Raw genomic sequence first — 17,442 nt, 5'->3', positions numbered from 1 at the left:
CTATGGTTATCTATTGTGAAATTAATGATGAGAGGTATTGAGATAGAACATAAACAAACATTTATGGAAGTGTATCCCCTAAGAGAGAGTGACAGTGATGGCGGACGTGGAGGAGGCGACGGCCCTCGGGCTCGAGAATGTGACCCAAGGATCTCTCAATGATTCCCAGGCAGCCGTCAACGGGACGGGAAAGGTGCCATCCACGCCCGAGGGGATGGCCCTGGCGTACGGCAGCCTTGTGATGATGGCCCTGGTGCCCATCGTGTGTGGCGCCTTCCGCTCCGTCAAGCACCAGCAGCAGCAGAAGGTAACAGCTGCTGGCTCTTCCCGCCTCTCTCCTGGCCTAGGTCTAGGCCCCTCTACATCACAGGGTGCTTTATTCATGCTGCACACACCTCTGCATCTCCCAGTGCCATCACGCCACAGCACTGCGGGAGTCAGGGCAGCACTCCCCGCCTGGATGTGTGTAGTGCGGGGCCTGAAGTGCTGACGCCCTGGGGAACTTTGGGCATGTCACAAGTCAAGAATAATTTAGACCATGACCGCAGCAGTAGGCGTTTAGGTGTCATGGTTCAAAGCCGCGGCTTGTCCCTCGCGCCAGCCGCGGAGCAGCGGAAGTGATACGTGGCGTTATGTTTGATAATTTGTCTAAATCTGCCAGGTGTTCTTGTGTAAAATTCCTGCAGGACAGTTGAAACCCTTGAACATCTTTAGCACTATTCATTGTTCCTTTGCAGGCTGAAGGCTAACTTTAGGGAACAGAAGAGCTAGTTTTCTGTGGTGTGAGGAGCTTTTGTGCAGAACATAATGTAATGATGTCCCCCCATGGCCACTACATAAGAACACTTGAAAGTTTATCCGAATGTGAGATAAAGTCGTCATGAAAGGCCCTCACTGGGAATTGAATTCCTGACAGGAGAAACAAAGTACAACACCTACAGGACTCAAGGTCTCAAGATAAATTTTTGTGGTCTTTCTACACAGGCTTTTATGACTGCACCATATTGACTGGGTATTTGGGGGATCATTTGCATAGGTGCCAGTAATGTTGAAGGAAAACCACATTCATTTACAGCACAGTATATTCCGGGGAGGTCAGGGGTACATCAATATTAGTAATTAGTACACAACCAGTGTTTCATGTGCATCCTCACTCATCCTGTCATATAACATGGATGCTGCAGCTGCATGTGTTATCCAGGGTTCATCTGGACAAACTCCCAACCAGGTGTATATATTCCCACACCTTGTTAGGGACTGCAGCACAACTTTTGAATAATGTGTGTGTGTGTGTGTGTGTAATAATAATAAATAATAATAATAATAATAAACGGTTTATTATTTAGGCAGTTGACAAACTGAAAATGTACAGTGTGTGTGTGTGTGTGTGTGTGTGTGTGTGTGTGTGTGTGTGTGTGTTTGTGTTTGTGTGTGTGTGTCTTTTTTTTTTTTTTTTTTTTTTTTTGTGTGTGTGTGTGTGTGTTACTAAGCAGTGTTGATGTGTTGCAGGCTGCTGGGGAGAAGGTGGACACCATGACCTCAAGGGATGCTGCCATGTTCCCCATCATAGCCTCAGGGGCTCTTTTTGGCCTATACATCATCTTCACGGTATGTCTCTCTCTCTCTCTCTCTCTCTCTCTCTCTCTCTCTCTCTCTCTCTCTCTCTCTCTCTCTCTCTCTCTCTCTCCCAGTTATAATGTTGGCATATTACAAACAGTATAAATTTAAAAACTTGTAATGAATATTTGATATACCTGGACATGTAAGAGTGCTACTATGCTCAGATTTAGTTAAACTCTCATTGTTCATGTTTAGGCTACCTACAGTGATTATTTAGATTGATGAGCTGTCAATTACAAATGCTGTGTTGTGTATGCATTGCAGGTGTTCTCCAAGGACTACATTAACTTGCTGTTGTCCTCATACTTCTTCATCTTGGGAGTGTTGGCACTCTCCCACGTCTTTGGGTTTGTATTAATGCTATTCTGTTCACTTTTCTGACTAAATGACTTATAGTTGTTGCTAATAAAAGGCTTATCTTTGCCAGACATGATTGCATTCTTAAAAAAAATAAAAAATCAATATCAAGGCTGTACAGAAATGACACTCATAGCGGTTGTTATTTCCCACAGGCCAATCATCTCAGGCCTAGTTCCAGCCTCAGTGCCCTTTGAGACCTACCACCTTCATCTTATGCGTGGGGATAAGGAGAAGAAAGACTACATCATCAACTATGGCTTCACCTCGTATGACCTGGTGTGCCTCGTGGTATGCTCCATATTAGGAGTGTGGTACCTCTTGAAGAAGGTTGGTTACATTCACTGTCTGTCTTTCCATTCATTCATTATGAACCCTCTTCATTGGAGCTCCTTTTTAGGAATGATCACAGCAAATGAATATGCATATGCTTGTCACCTATGTGTCTATTTGTACCTTGATATATAGTAGCTCTCTTAAGGAGTTTGCACTTGGTCTTGCCCATACTCCTCCACTATTCATGTTTCATTGCTTTTATTCCCACCTTTTCTGTTCTGAAGTATTATAACAATGTCCACATTTTACAGGATGCCTTCCTCATTTCCATCCATTCAACAGGTGACAACCACCTCAGCACACTACACTTTCCCACTTCCATCACTCTGAAGTTCACTCCTTCACTCTTCTGCAATTAGTGGACCTTCCTGAAACACTTGTTCTATTCACCATCCCTACTTTTTGCACTACAGGGACTTTGTTGCTTTGATCTTCATTTTGTGAACCATGTCTCTTGTATATATCAGTGTTGGTATTTGTGTGTTATCATGTAGTGCCTTTTCCTATCCCCATGCTATTGTTCTTCTCTCATTATACATCCTTAAGAGCCCTGTGTAGGTTTCTCCTTTGCATAGTTTGTTCTGATGTCCATATACCTCCATTCATGTCTCATATCTCCATTAATCACAGTACCATAAATCTCACATTTAATTCACCAGTCTTCAAACAGCACTCAGTCTCCCAGTCACATCAGTGATCCATTCCAACCAAAATCATGTTGCACATGTTTTTCTTCACAAACTTGCTTCTATGTTATCAGTACCATATAATTATTTAAGGAAAGTGTACAATAGTAGATATTATACCATACCACCATAGTTGACAGACTCTTAAAGCCTGGTTAGTGATGAGAAGAAAATATTGTGTACATAAGTATGAAAATAAATGTATTTTCATACCATTCTTGAACCACAACCATAGAAATATGATCCTGGAATAATGGCAGGAGAATTAGCTCAAGGTTGGTGATAATTGACTGGTGTTTACTATGGAGAGGATTAGCTGCAATAAGCTGATGCCAGAATATTTCAGCACTGGATTGCCAACAACCTGCTGGGACTAGCCTTTGCTGTCAATGGTGTGGAGTTGCTACACCTGAACAACATCCAGACTGGAGCACTGCTACTCGTTGGTCTCTTCATCTATGACATCTTCTGGGTGTTTGGCACCAATGTCATGGTCACTGTTGCCAAGTCTTTTGAGGCCCCCATCAAATGTGAGAAATGCTACTACTTTATATGTCTGTTCCTTTGTCTCTGGGAAGTGACAGGAAATTTTCTAAACGGAAGCAAATTGATAACTTCATCTCCTCAATGAAAACTTAAGTGAAATATCAAAGTAGAGCAAATGGATTAAAGGTTTCATTATATCTGTAGTTCCAGATAAGTCACATGTATAGTTGAACATTCTTGTTCAACTATACATGTGTATAGTTAGCTTGTTTCTTAAGCACATACCTCTCATTTCAGATTATGTGTATTTAATTAATATGGCACTCAAAGTTCATGTTATTCATCTGAAAGTTTTTAGATTCCATTTTCTGTGTTTACAAATACATATACTTGGTGTCAGTTATTGTTGCAAAATCAACACTCTAGGTTGGTAGTTTAAGTGATTGAGAGCCACATTATGTTTGAAAAAATGTGCTGTTTGGCTATGGCTATAAGGGTGGTGTAGTGATGGTCATGTGAAGCAGAGATATATGGTGGTCATATAGTTAAGTCTTGTGTCAGTGTGTTTGAGACTTAGCGAGAGCAAGTATTTTGTTTAGATCAAGTAGATTTCTGTACAACTAAAATTTTGACATGAGTTTTCATAGCACCATTACCATTTTGTGTAAGTTTACTGAACTTGTCACTTCTTAAAAAAAAAAAAAAAAAAAAAATTGTGAATGTTTGAATTTAATGAGATGTTATGCATATACCTATTGACACTAAAAAAATTCTAAAAAGTTATTGAAGTCTTTATTCCAGTGGGTTTGTTGATGTTCTTTTCTCCCTGACAGTGGTGTTCCCTCAAGATCTGCTGGAGAAAGGCCTGGAGGCTGACAACTTTGCTATGCTAGGCCTGGGAGATATAGTTATTCCTGGCATTTTCATTGCCCTCCTCCTACGTTTTGATCACAGGCAAGTCTGTCATGTAGAGCAAGATATTTATATCTTGTAGACTTGATCGTACCTTCTGTCCACATAGCCATCATAGTCTTCACTATAGGTTTTGGCCATTATGATATTAGTCAGAAATCTCTTGGATAATGCTAAGTATCTCTTAACATTGAGCTTGTCACAATATTTGAAGTCACGTAACAGGCAAGACTTGGCTCTCTCTCTCTCTCTCTCTCTCTCTCTCTCTCTCTCTCTCTCTCTCTCTCTCTCTCTCTCTCTCTCTCTCTCTCTCTCTCTCTCTCTCTCTCTCTCTCTCTCTCTCTCTCTCTCTCTCTCTCTCTCTCTCTCCAGCTTTTATAACTTGGTGATTGGAAGGAAACAGAGACAGTGCCTATTGATTTTGGAATTCATACCATCTATTGATGTTGATTCATGATGCAATTACAGTTAGATATCACATGATTTTTGGCAGTGTCATATTCACCAAATCATCATTTAAAATGCCATCACAAATGGTTCAGGGATGGATTTTTAATACTCTATATGCATAAATATGTATTGTTATTTGATTATAAGAGTCAGTGCATTATACACCAAGATTTTAGGTAGATTTGTATACCTAATAAGGATGCATTTATAGAAATATATTTGTGAGATTATAGGAGCTGTCATCAATGATAATTTTACACAAATGCTCTCTCCCACAAGGAGGACACAGATGCCTCATAGACCAAAACCATACCATGTAGCTGAACTGTCAGCCAATATGGTTAATTAGATGATATAGATGAGTGACTCCTAAACTTAAAACAATTAACTAGATAAAAAAAAATGTCCTTGCTTATATTTTTCACCATTTTTATTTCTAACATAAAAATATTCTACATCATGGATTGTACTGTTCATCATGGTTCAGTATTGTCTGCTTGTTTGTTAATCTAATTAACATGTATAAAAGTAAAGATAATAGGAAGGATGAAAAGAAAAAGCATGTTCTCTAAAATTCCCTGATTATGTACTTTAAACTTTTAGCAGATTTCTAACCTAATCTAATTGAGCAGTTCCTAATTTTCCTTTGTGTTACATCCACAGCCTGAAACGTGGGTCCAACACCTACTTCAATGTAACTTTTGCTGCCTACTTTGCTGGGTTGTTGTTGACCATCTTTGTGATGCATGTATTTAAACATGCCCAGCCTGCACTTCTGTACCTGGTACCTGCCTGCCTCTCTGCTCCCGTCCTTCTGTCCTTAGTCAAGGGAGACTTCAAGGCTCTCTTACAGTGAGTTAAAATGACATTCTCTAAGAGAAAAATTATATTTTTTTGTGTACTCGGGTAGGTAATGACTCTTAGGGTGGAAAGCATTTCAGATTTAACCCCTAAAGGACTGGTGGTGGTGGCAATTTTTGGCTCTATTTCTGGCTGTCCAGTATTTAATGTTGAAAATAGCCTTTATTTACACACACTTAAACTCAGCCTGCAATGGAAGTATGAATGAAGTAGATTTTGTACTCAACATTGTCTTCCTCTTTCTAACGATACCATCCAGAGTCTACATACAGTGGTTACAGAGAGACAGTGAGTTAAAGAGGAGATACTTTCTGAGGAAGCAGGTCACTTGCCTACTATGTGTCTGTTTTGCCAGACTGGATATGACTAGCACCTAGTAAAAAAAAGTGCCCTGAGCCCTCTTCCTGCATGCTAAACAGTTTTGTCAAATTTCCACCCTATTGCAATCTCACTAAGATGTATAACAGATGATCAAGTGTGAATAGATAATACTTGAGATGCCAGTAAATCAATTTGTCCCAGCCCATTTTTGTTTTTGCTTGCTAGGGGGCCTTAAGTAAAATGTGCTCCCTGAGCAGTGTGTGCTGCTGCAATGCAAGATCAGCTTTTGTTGACTGTGCATCCTTGCATATATGAGTAGAAAAATTAATAATAGAAATTGCAAAATTTATAGATGTCGATTATATGAATTCAAGAAAGTAACTCATTCCCATAGAAAGAACCCAAATTTTTATCTCAGCATCTCAAGTTCTAAGAGAGGGGTAGTTACATACCTGCAGAACTAAAGTGGCTACCAAGATCTTTATCATGGAGATGGAAATTGATCCCTTCCCATCAGGGGTGGACAGGGCTAAGTGTGAATGGTGTGTATGAGTGTTTGGTGCTTTGCCTGGACCACCCTGTGAAATTGCTGGATATATATATATATATATATATAGAGAGAGAGAGAGAGAGAGAGAGAGAGAGAGAGAGAGAGAGATTGATAGAAATTGAGTGGGCTTTTATCAGATTAATGTAACCCTTGACCAGTATCCATTTCTTTTAAGAGAAAGATAATTCTTCTAACATTTCTTTGGTAATTTTCATGACAACAGAAATGGTGTGTTTAAAGCATAGGGAAGGTGTATACTGAAATATGGCATTAATTATGTGTTCATATGTCCATGTGTGTGTATCAGGTATGAGGACCATCCCAGTGAGGAGGAAGGAGAGGAGAAAGAAGCAGGAGAGGACAAGAAAACAGGGAAGAAGGACAAGTGAGGTGAACAGGCCAGTTTCCTGAACACCGGTGCTGCCCTTCCTCTTGGGCAGGTTGTGATGGCTGGAGCACAATTCAGCATTTAGATATTTTTCCTCTTTCTCTCCTTGTTATCAGGTTATCTCTTATGTAATTAAATTGCAATGCTATCCTTTTCTAATTGAACATTTTTGTCGAATATTCTTTTGATGATACAGAAAAATTAGTGTGTTTATTTTGTCAGTTTTATCAAATTCTCAACAAATTTGCTCTGGTAGGGATGTGTGGTAGGATCTGAGTTTTTTCCTTGCAGCAACTTGACAGGAAGTCAACCCATGTTTTCATACAAGGAAAAAACATCACCTCAGAAAAGACTGAATTAATTATATTTTTATATTTCAACTTTTTATCCAATCAAAGATAATATTTATGATGTTTTCTGTTTTTTTTTTTTTTTTTTTTTTTTTTTCCTCCACTATTAGAAGTTTGCTTCATTACATATTTGTTATTCAGTTTTTGTGAGGTGTCTGGAAAATGTGGATTAGACTGCTATTTTTGTAACACTTGTTTTTATTATGGATAATTTTGTGGTGCGATTATGTTACACTGGAAAACAAGAAGTGTAAATTTACATGTGGTCCTAGTGGTCATTAATGAAGTGGTTCGTTGTTGAGCAGAGTAATATGTGACTCAGGTTAGTCGGCTTGTGGTGTGAGATGGAGGGTGCATAACAGTGGAGAATGAAGTGTGATTGGTTGGTTGCCTTGCATACAAAGCTGCAGGTTGAATGGCATGCTATATGAAAGCAGTGTGGTTGAAGCTTGCTGGGCTGAATCTTTATTGGGGAGGATGGAGTGTTGCTTAGGATGGCTAGCCTGTAGGATGGGATGAAATGTGACTCGGGCTGGCTGGCCTGATGTGTGGAATGGAGTATAGCTCAGACAGGCTGGCCTGTATGAGCCTTCAAATCAAGATATGTGAAAATTATGAAAAACTGTAATTTTAGAGTCATGGAGAGAAAGATAAATTTTGCAGTTTTGCATTCTGCACTTATTATTGAAGCACAAGAGGAACATTGTAATATTTCTTGAATACCATCCATCTGAAAGAAAAGTTGCTGTAATAATATAACTAACTTAGTCCATTTCTCAAAGAGTGTGTGGAAGATGTCAGAGGAGCATTGGAAGTTTGTTATTTTCATGCTTCTGTATATGAATTTTTTTTGAGTTGTAAGAAATTAAAAGATTCATAGAATACATATTTAATTTAACATTTTTGTTTAAAATTTGAAAGCTTAAGGCAGTGTACGAGTACATGCATAATGGTGTAGTCAAAAGTTGCTGGAATATTCATGTAGCAAAGAAACAAAGCATAGGACTACTATGTATGAGCAGTAGAAACAAGTAGAAACTTTAATTAGTTGCTTTTGTGAGCATTTTTATGGACTCAATGGCATTACAGCCCTCAAACTTGAACAAAGATCAAGTTAAGTGTCAGGCTCAAGGATTCAGAAACAGAACCTCTCAGGTCTATAGCAATGAGGTGAACAAGGTGTTATAAATGGCACTTGAACTTTAAGAGGAACTGAACAACATCAGGGATGAAAGGTTAGAGCAACCCTTTAGGCACACAGTCCCTGATGATGTCAGAAATACTAGAACCATCAAGGATGTCAACATTGTCAGCATGTCGTATGAAACAGTTAATGCAATCTTCACAACCAATCTGAACATACATAGTCAACATCAAGTTCATGGTGGTGGTCAAGGATTCTCCTATACCCTCCTTGGCAGTGACTCATCATGACAATAAGGTTGTTTACACCAAGCAAGTCGCATCGAGTTGAGTCACGTCAGATCATTTGATGAAATTCTTTTGATGCATCACCATTTACACCATGTCAACCAGAGTCAAGTCAGTGCCCATTGCTCAGTGACCCATTTGATTTTGTAAAAAAATGAATGCATAATTCTCTTGCTGAAGTAACTGCTTTGCTCTGGCTTCATTGTTTCAGGCATGAAAATAGAACTCAAATCTGATGCATCATCTGAAGACCAAGATGCCAAATTTTGTTAGCTTCGGCCATTTATTCCCAGCCCTGGTAAACCAGATAAACCATCCAGAAAAATTCTACAACTTTTTTAGGATGTTAAATACCTCGAAACTTGACATTACACTTGATTCAAATTTCTTCACACAGCTAACATTCAGTTGAGAAAACACATCTTACATATGCCCAATCCCCCTCTGTTAACAATATAACATTTCACTCTAGATTGCATTGCACCAGTTAGGCTGTACTTACAAGTACTGTTACAGGCGGCTTATCCATCTTGGCCTCTCTGCTGGTCTGACAATCCGCTTACCTTGTCTTTCTATCTCTTTCTCAGGATGCCAGATTTTGAAAACTGAAATATGGGACACCTAAAATGGAGAGGTATATCGACAACGTACGGGATATTTGTCGCACATCACAAGCTCACTGCACAAACTCGGATCCAGCATGACCTGCTTCACTTTTTTTTTTGTTTTTTTTGTTTCACTTGGTTTTTAAAGGTGTGTCCAGTGTATGTTTTGTTGCTAGCTAGGTCTGGCATATCAAATTTCACTCAGATATTATTGTTTTCGAATTAATATAGCTGTAAAACGTAAAATTTTCTCCAAATTTCATATGAAGTTTTTAAAATCTTGAAAACACGAGACAAAAGGCATCCCAGGAAGGGTTAATATGGGACGTGGGACAGATGTTTTAAATACAGGACAATTCCATATAATACAAGATACTTATAATATTTTGCTCTTTCTGTTTATTGCCGTCTCCTACACCACATTGCTGTAAGATTTATTTTCCAATATTTCAATCATACAGTTTGTTTTCCAGTAACTCTGAATAAGATTAATTTTCGAGTGACTGCGGTAAATCGTATCTTCATCTAATGAGGAACAATGAGGTGGACTTTCATATGTTGTGCCTGCTACCCGTCTTGCCCATGTTATTTCATTTGTTGCCGGTAATTTCTGCTCCTCTTTTGTCCTTATTTTGCGATAGCCACCTGGATATCTCATCTTGTAATCTACTGCTATTCTGCTCTGTTAAGGTGAGTTTTTAATGGAACAAAACCCAGGATGAGAAACATAAGGATAGTTCAGTGAAACATCAACAACTAAGCCATGACCATAGGTGGGCATTACTGCAATAAATCATCGCAATAATTTATTACGATAATGATATCGGGTTGTCGTTTATCCGATAACTATTTTCCCTGCGTTATCAGTTCATCAGCATAGTCGATACTTTTGATTCTTTTGATTGATACTTTTGACTAGCGATGATCGATAACTTTAGTTTTTGGAATATGAGCATGTTGAAGTTTTTAACTTTCAAAATCAAATGTAGTTGTTGTACTTAAAACAATACTTTTCATTAGTGAAGAGACAGGATAAACATAGAAATTGATTTTTTTTCTAAGACTTTTCTAAATTTTCTAGAATAAAGATAAAAATAAAGATTTGGATTTATATATTTTTTTATCTAAAATTCAGTATCATTCTTGTAATATCAGAATTTTTGGATTTATCAATTTATCAATTATCGGTTATCAAGCGATACATCTATCGATAGTTATAAATTATTAGTTATAAAGTTATCGCTGATAAGGTTATCGTTATCTATTTATCGGTTATCGTGATATTTGTTTTCGTTATCGCGCCCAGCTATGGCCATGACATCATGCTCTCTATTGGCCGATTCATTAAACATTCGGGTTACTGACCAATAACCCGAATCCCCAAAAAACGATTCATCAAACACACTCAAGTCCGAAACATTCGGGAGAGAGCACGGTAACCCGAAAACATTATTAGAACATCAGGCGAGAAAACGTCAGATGAGATTAGTATCGGCTAATCTCATTTGAAAAGGTTTTATTCTCCGACTTACAGTAGAAAAGTATCGCAACTGTACAAATATATTCAATAACAGAATCTGCGTTTTTTTTTTTTTATCACTCTAATTTAAAGTTTAAATAACAGAATTTCAGCCTTTTAAAAGAGTGCAACTGAACGAGTTGGTAGCGAACCTACTACACGCGCACTATTCATCATGGAAGAGGGAGTGGATGGATGTTGTAGCCACATCAAAATCTTGCTTCCGTTCTAATGTGATTGATAATTCCTGTGAAAAAGAGACGCACACTCACACGGTTTTCTATAAAATATCTACGCAATCTAATGTAAACCATGAAGAGACATGGAAAACTGTGACTGCTATAAAAACATCAATGTTGTATATAATATCTATTTTCAAACTTTACTTTTTTTTTTTTAATTCAAGGCTTCTGTTTGGATGTTGAGGCTCGGCTCATCTTCCTTGGTGTAAGTACAACGCTTTTAGGATGGCAAGGCGCTTGTCGTCGGGGCAGACCGTGATGATTTTTGTGTTCTCTTCTAATATTTTTTTCTTGTTAGCTGTGATTTGTGTTTTTCCAGATGTTTCCTTGGAGCGCCTGACGTGACGTGATAAATGAGGTGTCTGGAGAGTTTCATTGTAGTCACACTGACATAAGTGGAGGGAAGGGCTTCACTATTCCCTTGATACAAGTAAACCTATAGACGACATGTGATGATGACAAATGAACCTATGGACATGTTACTGCTGAAGTTCTCCTTTCGTCTCGCTGGACAACTTCAGCAATCACATGTGCTCTGGAATCAGTACAGTGACAATGGACTAAAAGAGTAGAGGACTTGGAACACACTGAGTACTCGGAGAGACTGAAATCACTTAATAATTTCTCTATTTATCGTAGATTGGTTAACAGTGATCTTATAAAATACTGGAAAAATTTTCATAATAACTACAATAGAGCCAAGTAACATTTTTGCCAAATCACTTCACGTAGGTACAAGGGGACATCAATATAAAGTTGCTCATACAAGAACTCAGTTAAAGTGTAGGAAAAGCTTTTTCAGTAGACATGTTATGCTATGGAATTGTCTACCTTACTCAATTGTTTCCATCTCTAATCTTAGTACATTTAAAAGAGCTCAGATTTTTTTTGGGGGGAAAAAAACTGTAAAAATATTTCTAATTTGCCGCGCATGATGCATCATCATCTATAGCTTGTAGTATTGTTAGTTTCTTATGTAATTTTTGTTTACAAGAGCTGGTACATCAGCGGAGTGCGGCTTCCTTGCCTTTGCCCGTTGTGAGGTAAGAAGACAGGTTCAGTTTAGTTGGTATTTTGGGGTATTGCCTTTGCAACGGCAACCATAACATTTTTCTGCTATTGCTGCTGTTTCTGTTTTATCAAACAGATTTTTTTTTTCCAGAGTGATGTTATGATATTCTTATATTCTTGTTATTTATTATCTTTATCAAAGAGTAAGAGTTTTTCCAATATATTTGTGATAGGGTTGCTGGGGGAGTCTTGTAGTGTTTCTGATGTTTTGTAGTTATGGGGAATATAGCAGCAAATGTTCTAGGCTTTCTTCATCGTAGTTACATAAAGGGCAGTTTGTTTCTTCATTGCTATGTTTTCTCCTTCATCCTAACTCCAGGGTATTTGTTCTAGCCTTGAACAGTAAGTCAGATGGTAAGGTGTTATCATATATTGCTGTCTCCGTCTTGATCCCATTTTTATACATTCTGTATATCGCTAAACTGTGCTTAGTTTCTAATTCTGCTTCCCAGCATTCAGTGTCCCAGTCCTTGATTTTGTTGCTTATCTCTTCTTTTCTCATTTCTCTTATTTTAGAAATAAATATAAATGTTAATGAAATAAGATAAATTAGAAAAGAAGAGATAAATATAAATGTTGATAACATATTTGTCTTGACCGTTTTTATCCATGGATCTTTCGGGGTTTCCATTATATCTTCAAAGATTTTTTTTAGTAATGTATTGTTACCTTGCATAATGTGTTTTACGTAGTTGAGTTTGGTCTTCATGTTTCTTGCTGTGTGAGATGATGATTTCTCCTCTTATTGCACTGTTTGGGGTATAGATTGGGGCATTCATTACATATCTGTATGCTTTGTTTTCTGCTTTTTGTATTGTATCTATTTCTTTCTTTGTATACTTTACTACTTCTCCCCCAAACATTATTAATGGTAGAACAACACTTTTCCAATATGTTGTTCCTTTGAGAACTTTGTCGCAGCTTCTTCTTGTGATGGATACTATCACGTTTGTATATCTGTTTGCCTCTTGTACATATTTTTCTTATGTTCAAGCAGAAAGTTCCTCTTGTTCGTTATTTTTGTTTCTAAATACTTTATTTGATGATTAACTTTTATTTCTTCTACGTTTTCCGTAGTACTGTTCTAGTTCAAAATTAATGTTTTTTTTTCTTATTATTTAATTGCAATCCACAGTCCTCTACTATTTTTATTAGTAACTTTATATTTTGTTTAGCCTCATCTTCATTAGTTATGTGAAGCATTCTATCATCGGCGAAAAATACTGAGGTCTGGGCACACATCTGAATTTGGAGTGGCATTGGATTGGTTAAGTTTTTCTATGATGTAATATGACACCATAAGAAATATGACAGTTAACCCATTGCATCTTTGTCGTATGCCATTCGTTATTTCAATACTACACATTTCTTTATCATTAAGGAATATTTTGGTGTTGTCCTCTGTATATACTTAAGCGATGAGGTCAATTAACTTTGGGTGTATCTTATATTTTATCATTACTTTCATTAACATTTCTCTGCTTATACTATCGAATACCTTTGCAAAGTCTACCGTTATTAACACAAGTGATCTCTTACATTCATAACTCTTCTGTATACAGTAATTTAGTATTAGATAGATTGCCTGCTGCTCTTCTGTTTTCAGTATATGCATTTTGTTCTTCCATTAATTTATCATTTTCTTGTAGATGTCTTTGCATTTTATTTATTTATTTATTATATATATATTTTTTTTTTTTATGATTCCCATTAATAATTTATATGTGGTGTTTGTAAGGGCTATTAGTCTCAGATCTCTTATTGTTGGTTTTGCCTTTTTTCTCCAGTAATTTAATATTTGATGTTTTCCATGTATCCGGGATTATTCCAGTATCACTGACATCATTTAATGCTTGTAGGAGTGTTGTTTTACATTTAATATTGTGTATCATAGCAATAAGGAGTTTTGTCTTACTTTAATTGGGTCCTGCTGCTTTTTTAGTCTTTGTCTTTTTTTATTTGGTATTCTAACTCAGTCATTGTTATTTTACAATCTTTTATTGGTTTTATATCATCAGTATTTATCATGAATGTTGCATCCAGGTGTTCTCTTAACTGATATGGTATTGTTAATTCATTATTATCTATATTAATTGATTTATTGTCATAATAGTTCTTAAGTGTATTTTCTTATTCTTGTTTTATATTATTGTTCCATATTTCAGGTATATTATTTCTTTCTTTGTTATAGATTTTCTCCCATATTTTTTTTTTTTCTTTTTTAGTCTTCATAGGACACTCATGTGTTTTCTCTTGTACTCCTTTTTCGTCATATAGAATAATCTCTTTTTTCTTCTTATTACTTTTACCGCTTAACTTATTTATGTGCTGCCAGATTTTTCTGTTGTTTTTGTCTGCTTTTATATCTGAAGTTATTCTTTCTTCGTGTTTTGTTAATTCACTTTTTATTTTCTTTTTGCTTGTAATATAGCTCCTTATATTTTCCTTTTTCTTCTATAATTGTTGAATTTCGTAATTTCCAGTTGAATTCTTTTCTTTTTTTTTATTTTTATTCTTATTTCTTCATTAAAGCAAAATAGTTCTATTCTGCTATCTTCCTCATTTAGTTTTGCATTCCCTATTTTCCTTCTTATGGTCCTTTTCATTGTTTTATTTGTTGGTTCTTTTATTTTTTATTTCTAAGTCTGACATTGTGCATTCACTGGTATTCAGCTTTATATATATATATATATATATATATATATATATATATATATATATATATATATATATATATATATATATATATATATATATATATATATATATATATATATATATATATATATATATATATATATATATATATATATATATACTCCTTTGTAGTGTTCGTCTATTTTTAAGTAATGTGTTTCTTTGTACTTTGACCGTCCTTGGGTTTCCTGCAGTTTTCCACGATAACTAAAATTTACAGTTATTAGTTTATGATCTGATAGATCATACTCATCACCATTTTCATCTATTCTCATATTATCAAAGTACTTATATAATTCTTTATTTATCAATGCAAAGTCAATAGTACTACACTGATCATCTCTTTGTCATGTCGTCTCTCCTTCACTATCTATATCACAGTTCAGTATTTTAAGATTCATATGTTCTGAAATGTTAAGCACTCGCATACCATTATTATTTATTTTGTTTTCCAATAATCCCAATGTGACCGTTGAAGTCTCCGACAATAACATATTTTTCATGTATATTCTTTCCTATTGCTAGGACTTCCTCGAGCTACAATTAATTTATTTTTTGAATTATCATTTACACACACACACACACACACACACACACACATATATATATATATATATATATATATATATATATATATATATATATATATATATATATATATATATATATATATATATATATATATATATATATATATATATATATATATATATATATATATATATATACATATATATATATATATATATATATATATATATATATACATATATATATATATATATATATATATATATATATATATATATATATATATATATATATATATATATATATATATATATATATATATATATATATATATATATAATTATTAAAGTAAATTTTAAAGTGTACACTTCACTTTCACAGGGCACGTAGGCTTCCAGCTCCTCTGGGCCTTTCGACATTCAACCCCCACTTTCAAAACACACGTTCTACTTTCGTACAATTTATTATAATAATATTATAATGATATTGCAAATGAAGTAAATATTTGAGTAGTAAAAATATTACTAAAAAAAAAAAAAAAAAAGTTGGGCCTCTTGTTGAGGGCCCCTACGCTTCACCCTGGTCAGCCTATAATGCAGCACTGTAAAATCTCTTCAAGTACTGTAAGAAAGGGGATCAAAATAGATTTTCCAATGTCTACTCTAGCCAATATGATGTCTAGGTATGGCTGTTGAATAAAAATAAATATCTCACAGTAATTTGTGATCAAAGGAAGGTGCGTCAGTAACAGTAAAATGGTTAAATATGAGGGTAACACTGGTAACATAGTATTAATATCCATTCTCTTGTAGTCTCCCCCTCACGAGTCTAAGAAAACGCCGAGAGGGGAAATCCCTCCAGCGGACTGGTGTAGACTTCCTTCCTTCATCATTCATTGATGTTCCTTATGTTATTCGACGCACGCACCAAAGTCAGTGGTATAGCTCGCCCTGCTTATGTTGTTCGATGAAATTGCACACACACAGCGTTGGTGTTATTAGAGAGGAATTTTAATGAGAACGACATGAACGACCTTGAGCAACAGGTGTTTTGTCAAGGTATTCCTAGAGTGACGGACACACGCACATCAGAGTCCTGGGGAAGTGTCACCTGGTTGTCTGGAGTCACGCGTCACCCGTAACCTGCTGGCCTGCCCCAGGTGAGCTGCCTACTGGGTAAAGTTCGTTACTGACGTTTCTTATCATAGGTGTTATTGTCGCTTGGGTCATCTCTATGGGAAGAAATTACCTACTTGCACCCGCTGGTAAACTTTTTCCCTCAGCACTGTGATAGATGACTTTTTTGGGGGGGCAAAGTTTTCCTTCTAAAGTTCAGAGTTTGTATAGCTGTTAGTCTCAAAGCGCGGGGGCGCTGTCAACAGCGGCACGACGCCCCCTGGAAACGTGATGGCGAGATGAATGGCCAAGCTACATTGAACGTCACTTGATGACTTCCTCCCTAAAATCTTACATAACTTGGTGACATGAATAAGAAGGGACATTCAGTGGTGTGAAATTTAGTTGAGAAATGCCCTTGATTATGCCCAGGGTTACAGTGATAAAATGTAAAGAAAGAAACTAGAGGAAGGTCCTTAATTTGACAGGACATTCCTAGTTGACTGGTCAGCTAACCTCCACTTGAACAGGGTTATAATTATAATCTGATTGGTATGATGACTCATTGTTGATGTTCTGTTTGGGGATTTTGATCCCCCAGTGGTTCCCTCTCATTATTTAACTCATTGGATCAACATTCCAGTGTTCAAAACAGGCATTTATATATTGCATTTGAATCTTCATTGCTGCCAACCAGTGTAGACACTGACATACTGATGTGAGGGACCAGCCATAAGAGGGACAGGTCTAAGTGGTGTTAAGTTAACCTCATTTGTTGTACTGCTAAAAGTTGTGTTTTTACATTAATGATCTTGCAAACCATAGCTTTACACCATAGCTTTGAGAAGCAGTTGTGATCTCACATCTTTGTGATCATGATTTACTTGTTACTTTTTTTCAAACCTACTTTTAAT

The 17,442-nt window shown here is 36.2% G+C and overlaps 2 protein-coding genes across 2 annotated transcripts in view; both read left to right on the top strand.

Moving 5' to 3' along the window:
- Positions 1-65: 65 nt before the first annotated feature.
- LOC135099720 (minor histocompatibility antigen H13-like) lies at positions 66-8,199 on the top strand. Its single transcript, XM_064002184.1, has 8 exons — positions 66-307; positions 1,510-1,608; positions 1,885-1,967; positions 2,133-2,307; positions 3,346-3,529; positions 4,319-4,439; positions 5,511-5,699; positions 6,887-8,199. Exons 1-8 carry the CDS (start codon positions 98-100, stop codon positions 6,966-6,968), a joined length of 1,143 nt encoding a protein of 380 aa, XP_063858254.1. The 5' UTR covers positions 66-97; the 3' UTR covers positions 6,969-8,199.
- An 8,456-nt stretch (positions 8,200-16,655) lies between these two features.
- Positions 16,656-17,442, top strand: part of LOC135099718 (caspase-8-like) — a 43,658-nt gene continuing 42,871 nt past the window's right edge. The window contains 1 exon segment of the mRNA XM_064002182.1: positions 16,656-16,677. The gene's annotated coding sequence lies outside the window, so the exon portion shown is untranslated.

The sequence above is a fragment of the Scylla paramamosain genome, chromosome 4 (assembly GCF_035594125.1).
Source record: "Scylla paramamosain isolate STU-SP2022 chromosome 4, ASM3559412v1, whole genome shotgun sequence".
Classification (NCBI taxonomy): Eukaryota; Metazoa; Arthropoda; class Malacostraca; order Decapoda; family Portunidae; genus Scylla; species Scylla paramamosain.
Note: the sequence above shows the minus strand (reverse complement) of the source record. Positions and strands in the feature narration are given on the sequence as shown.

Coding starts and splice junctions, on each gene's coding strand:
- LOC135099720 (XM_064002184.1), top strand. CDS start 98: ATGGCGGACGTGGAGGAGGCGACGGCCCTCGGGCTCGAGAATGTGACC. Junction 3,530..4,318: donor TTTTGAGGCCCCCATCAAAT/GTGAGAAATGCT, acceptor TCTCCCTGACAG/TGGTGTTCCCTCAAGATCTG. Junction 4,440..5,510: donor CTCCTACGTTTTGATCACAG/GCAAGTCTGTCA, acceptor TTACATCCACAG/CCTGAAACGTGGGTCCAACA.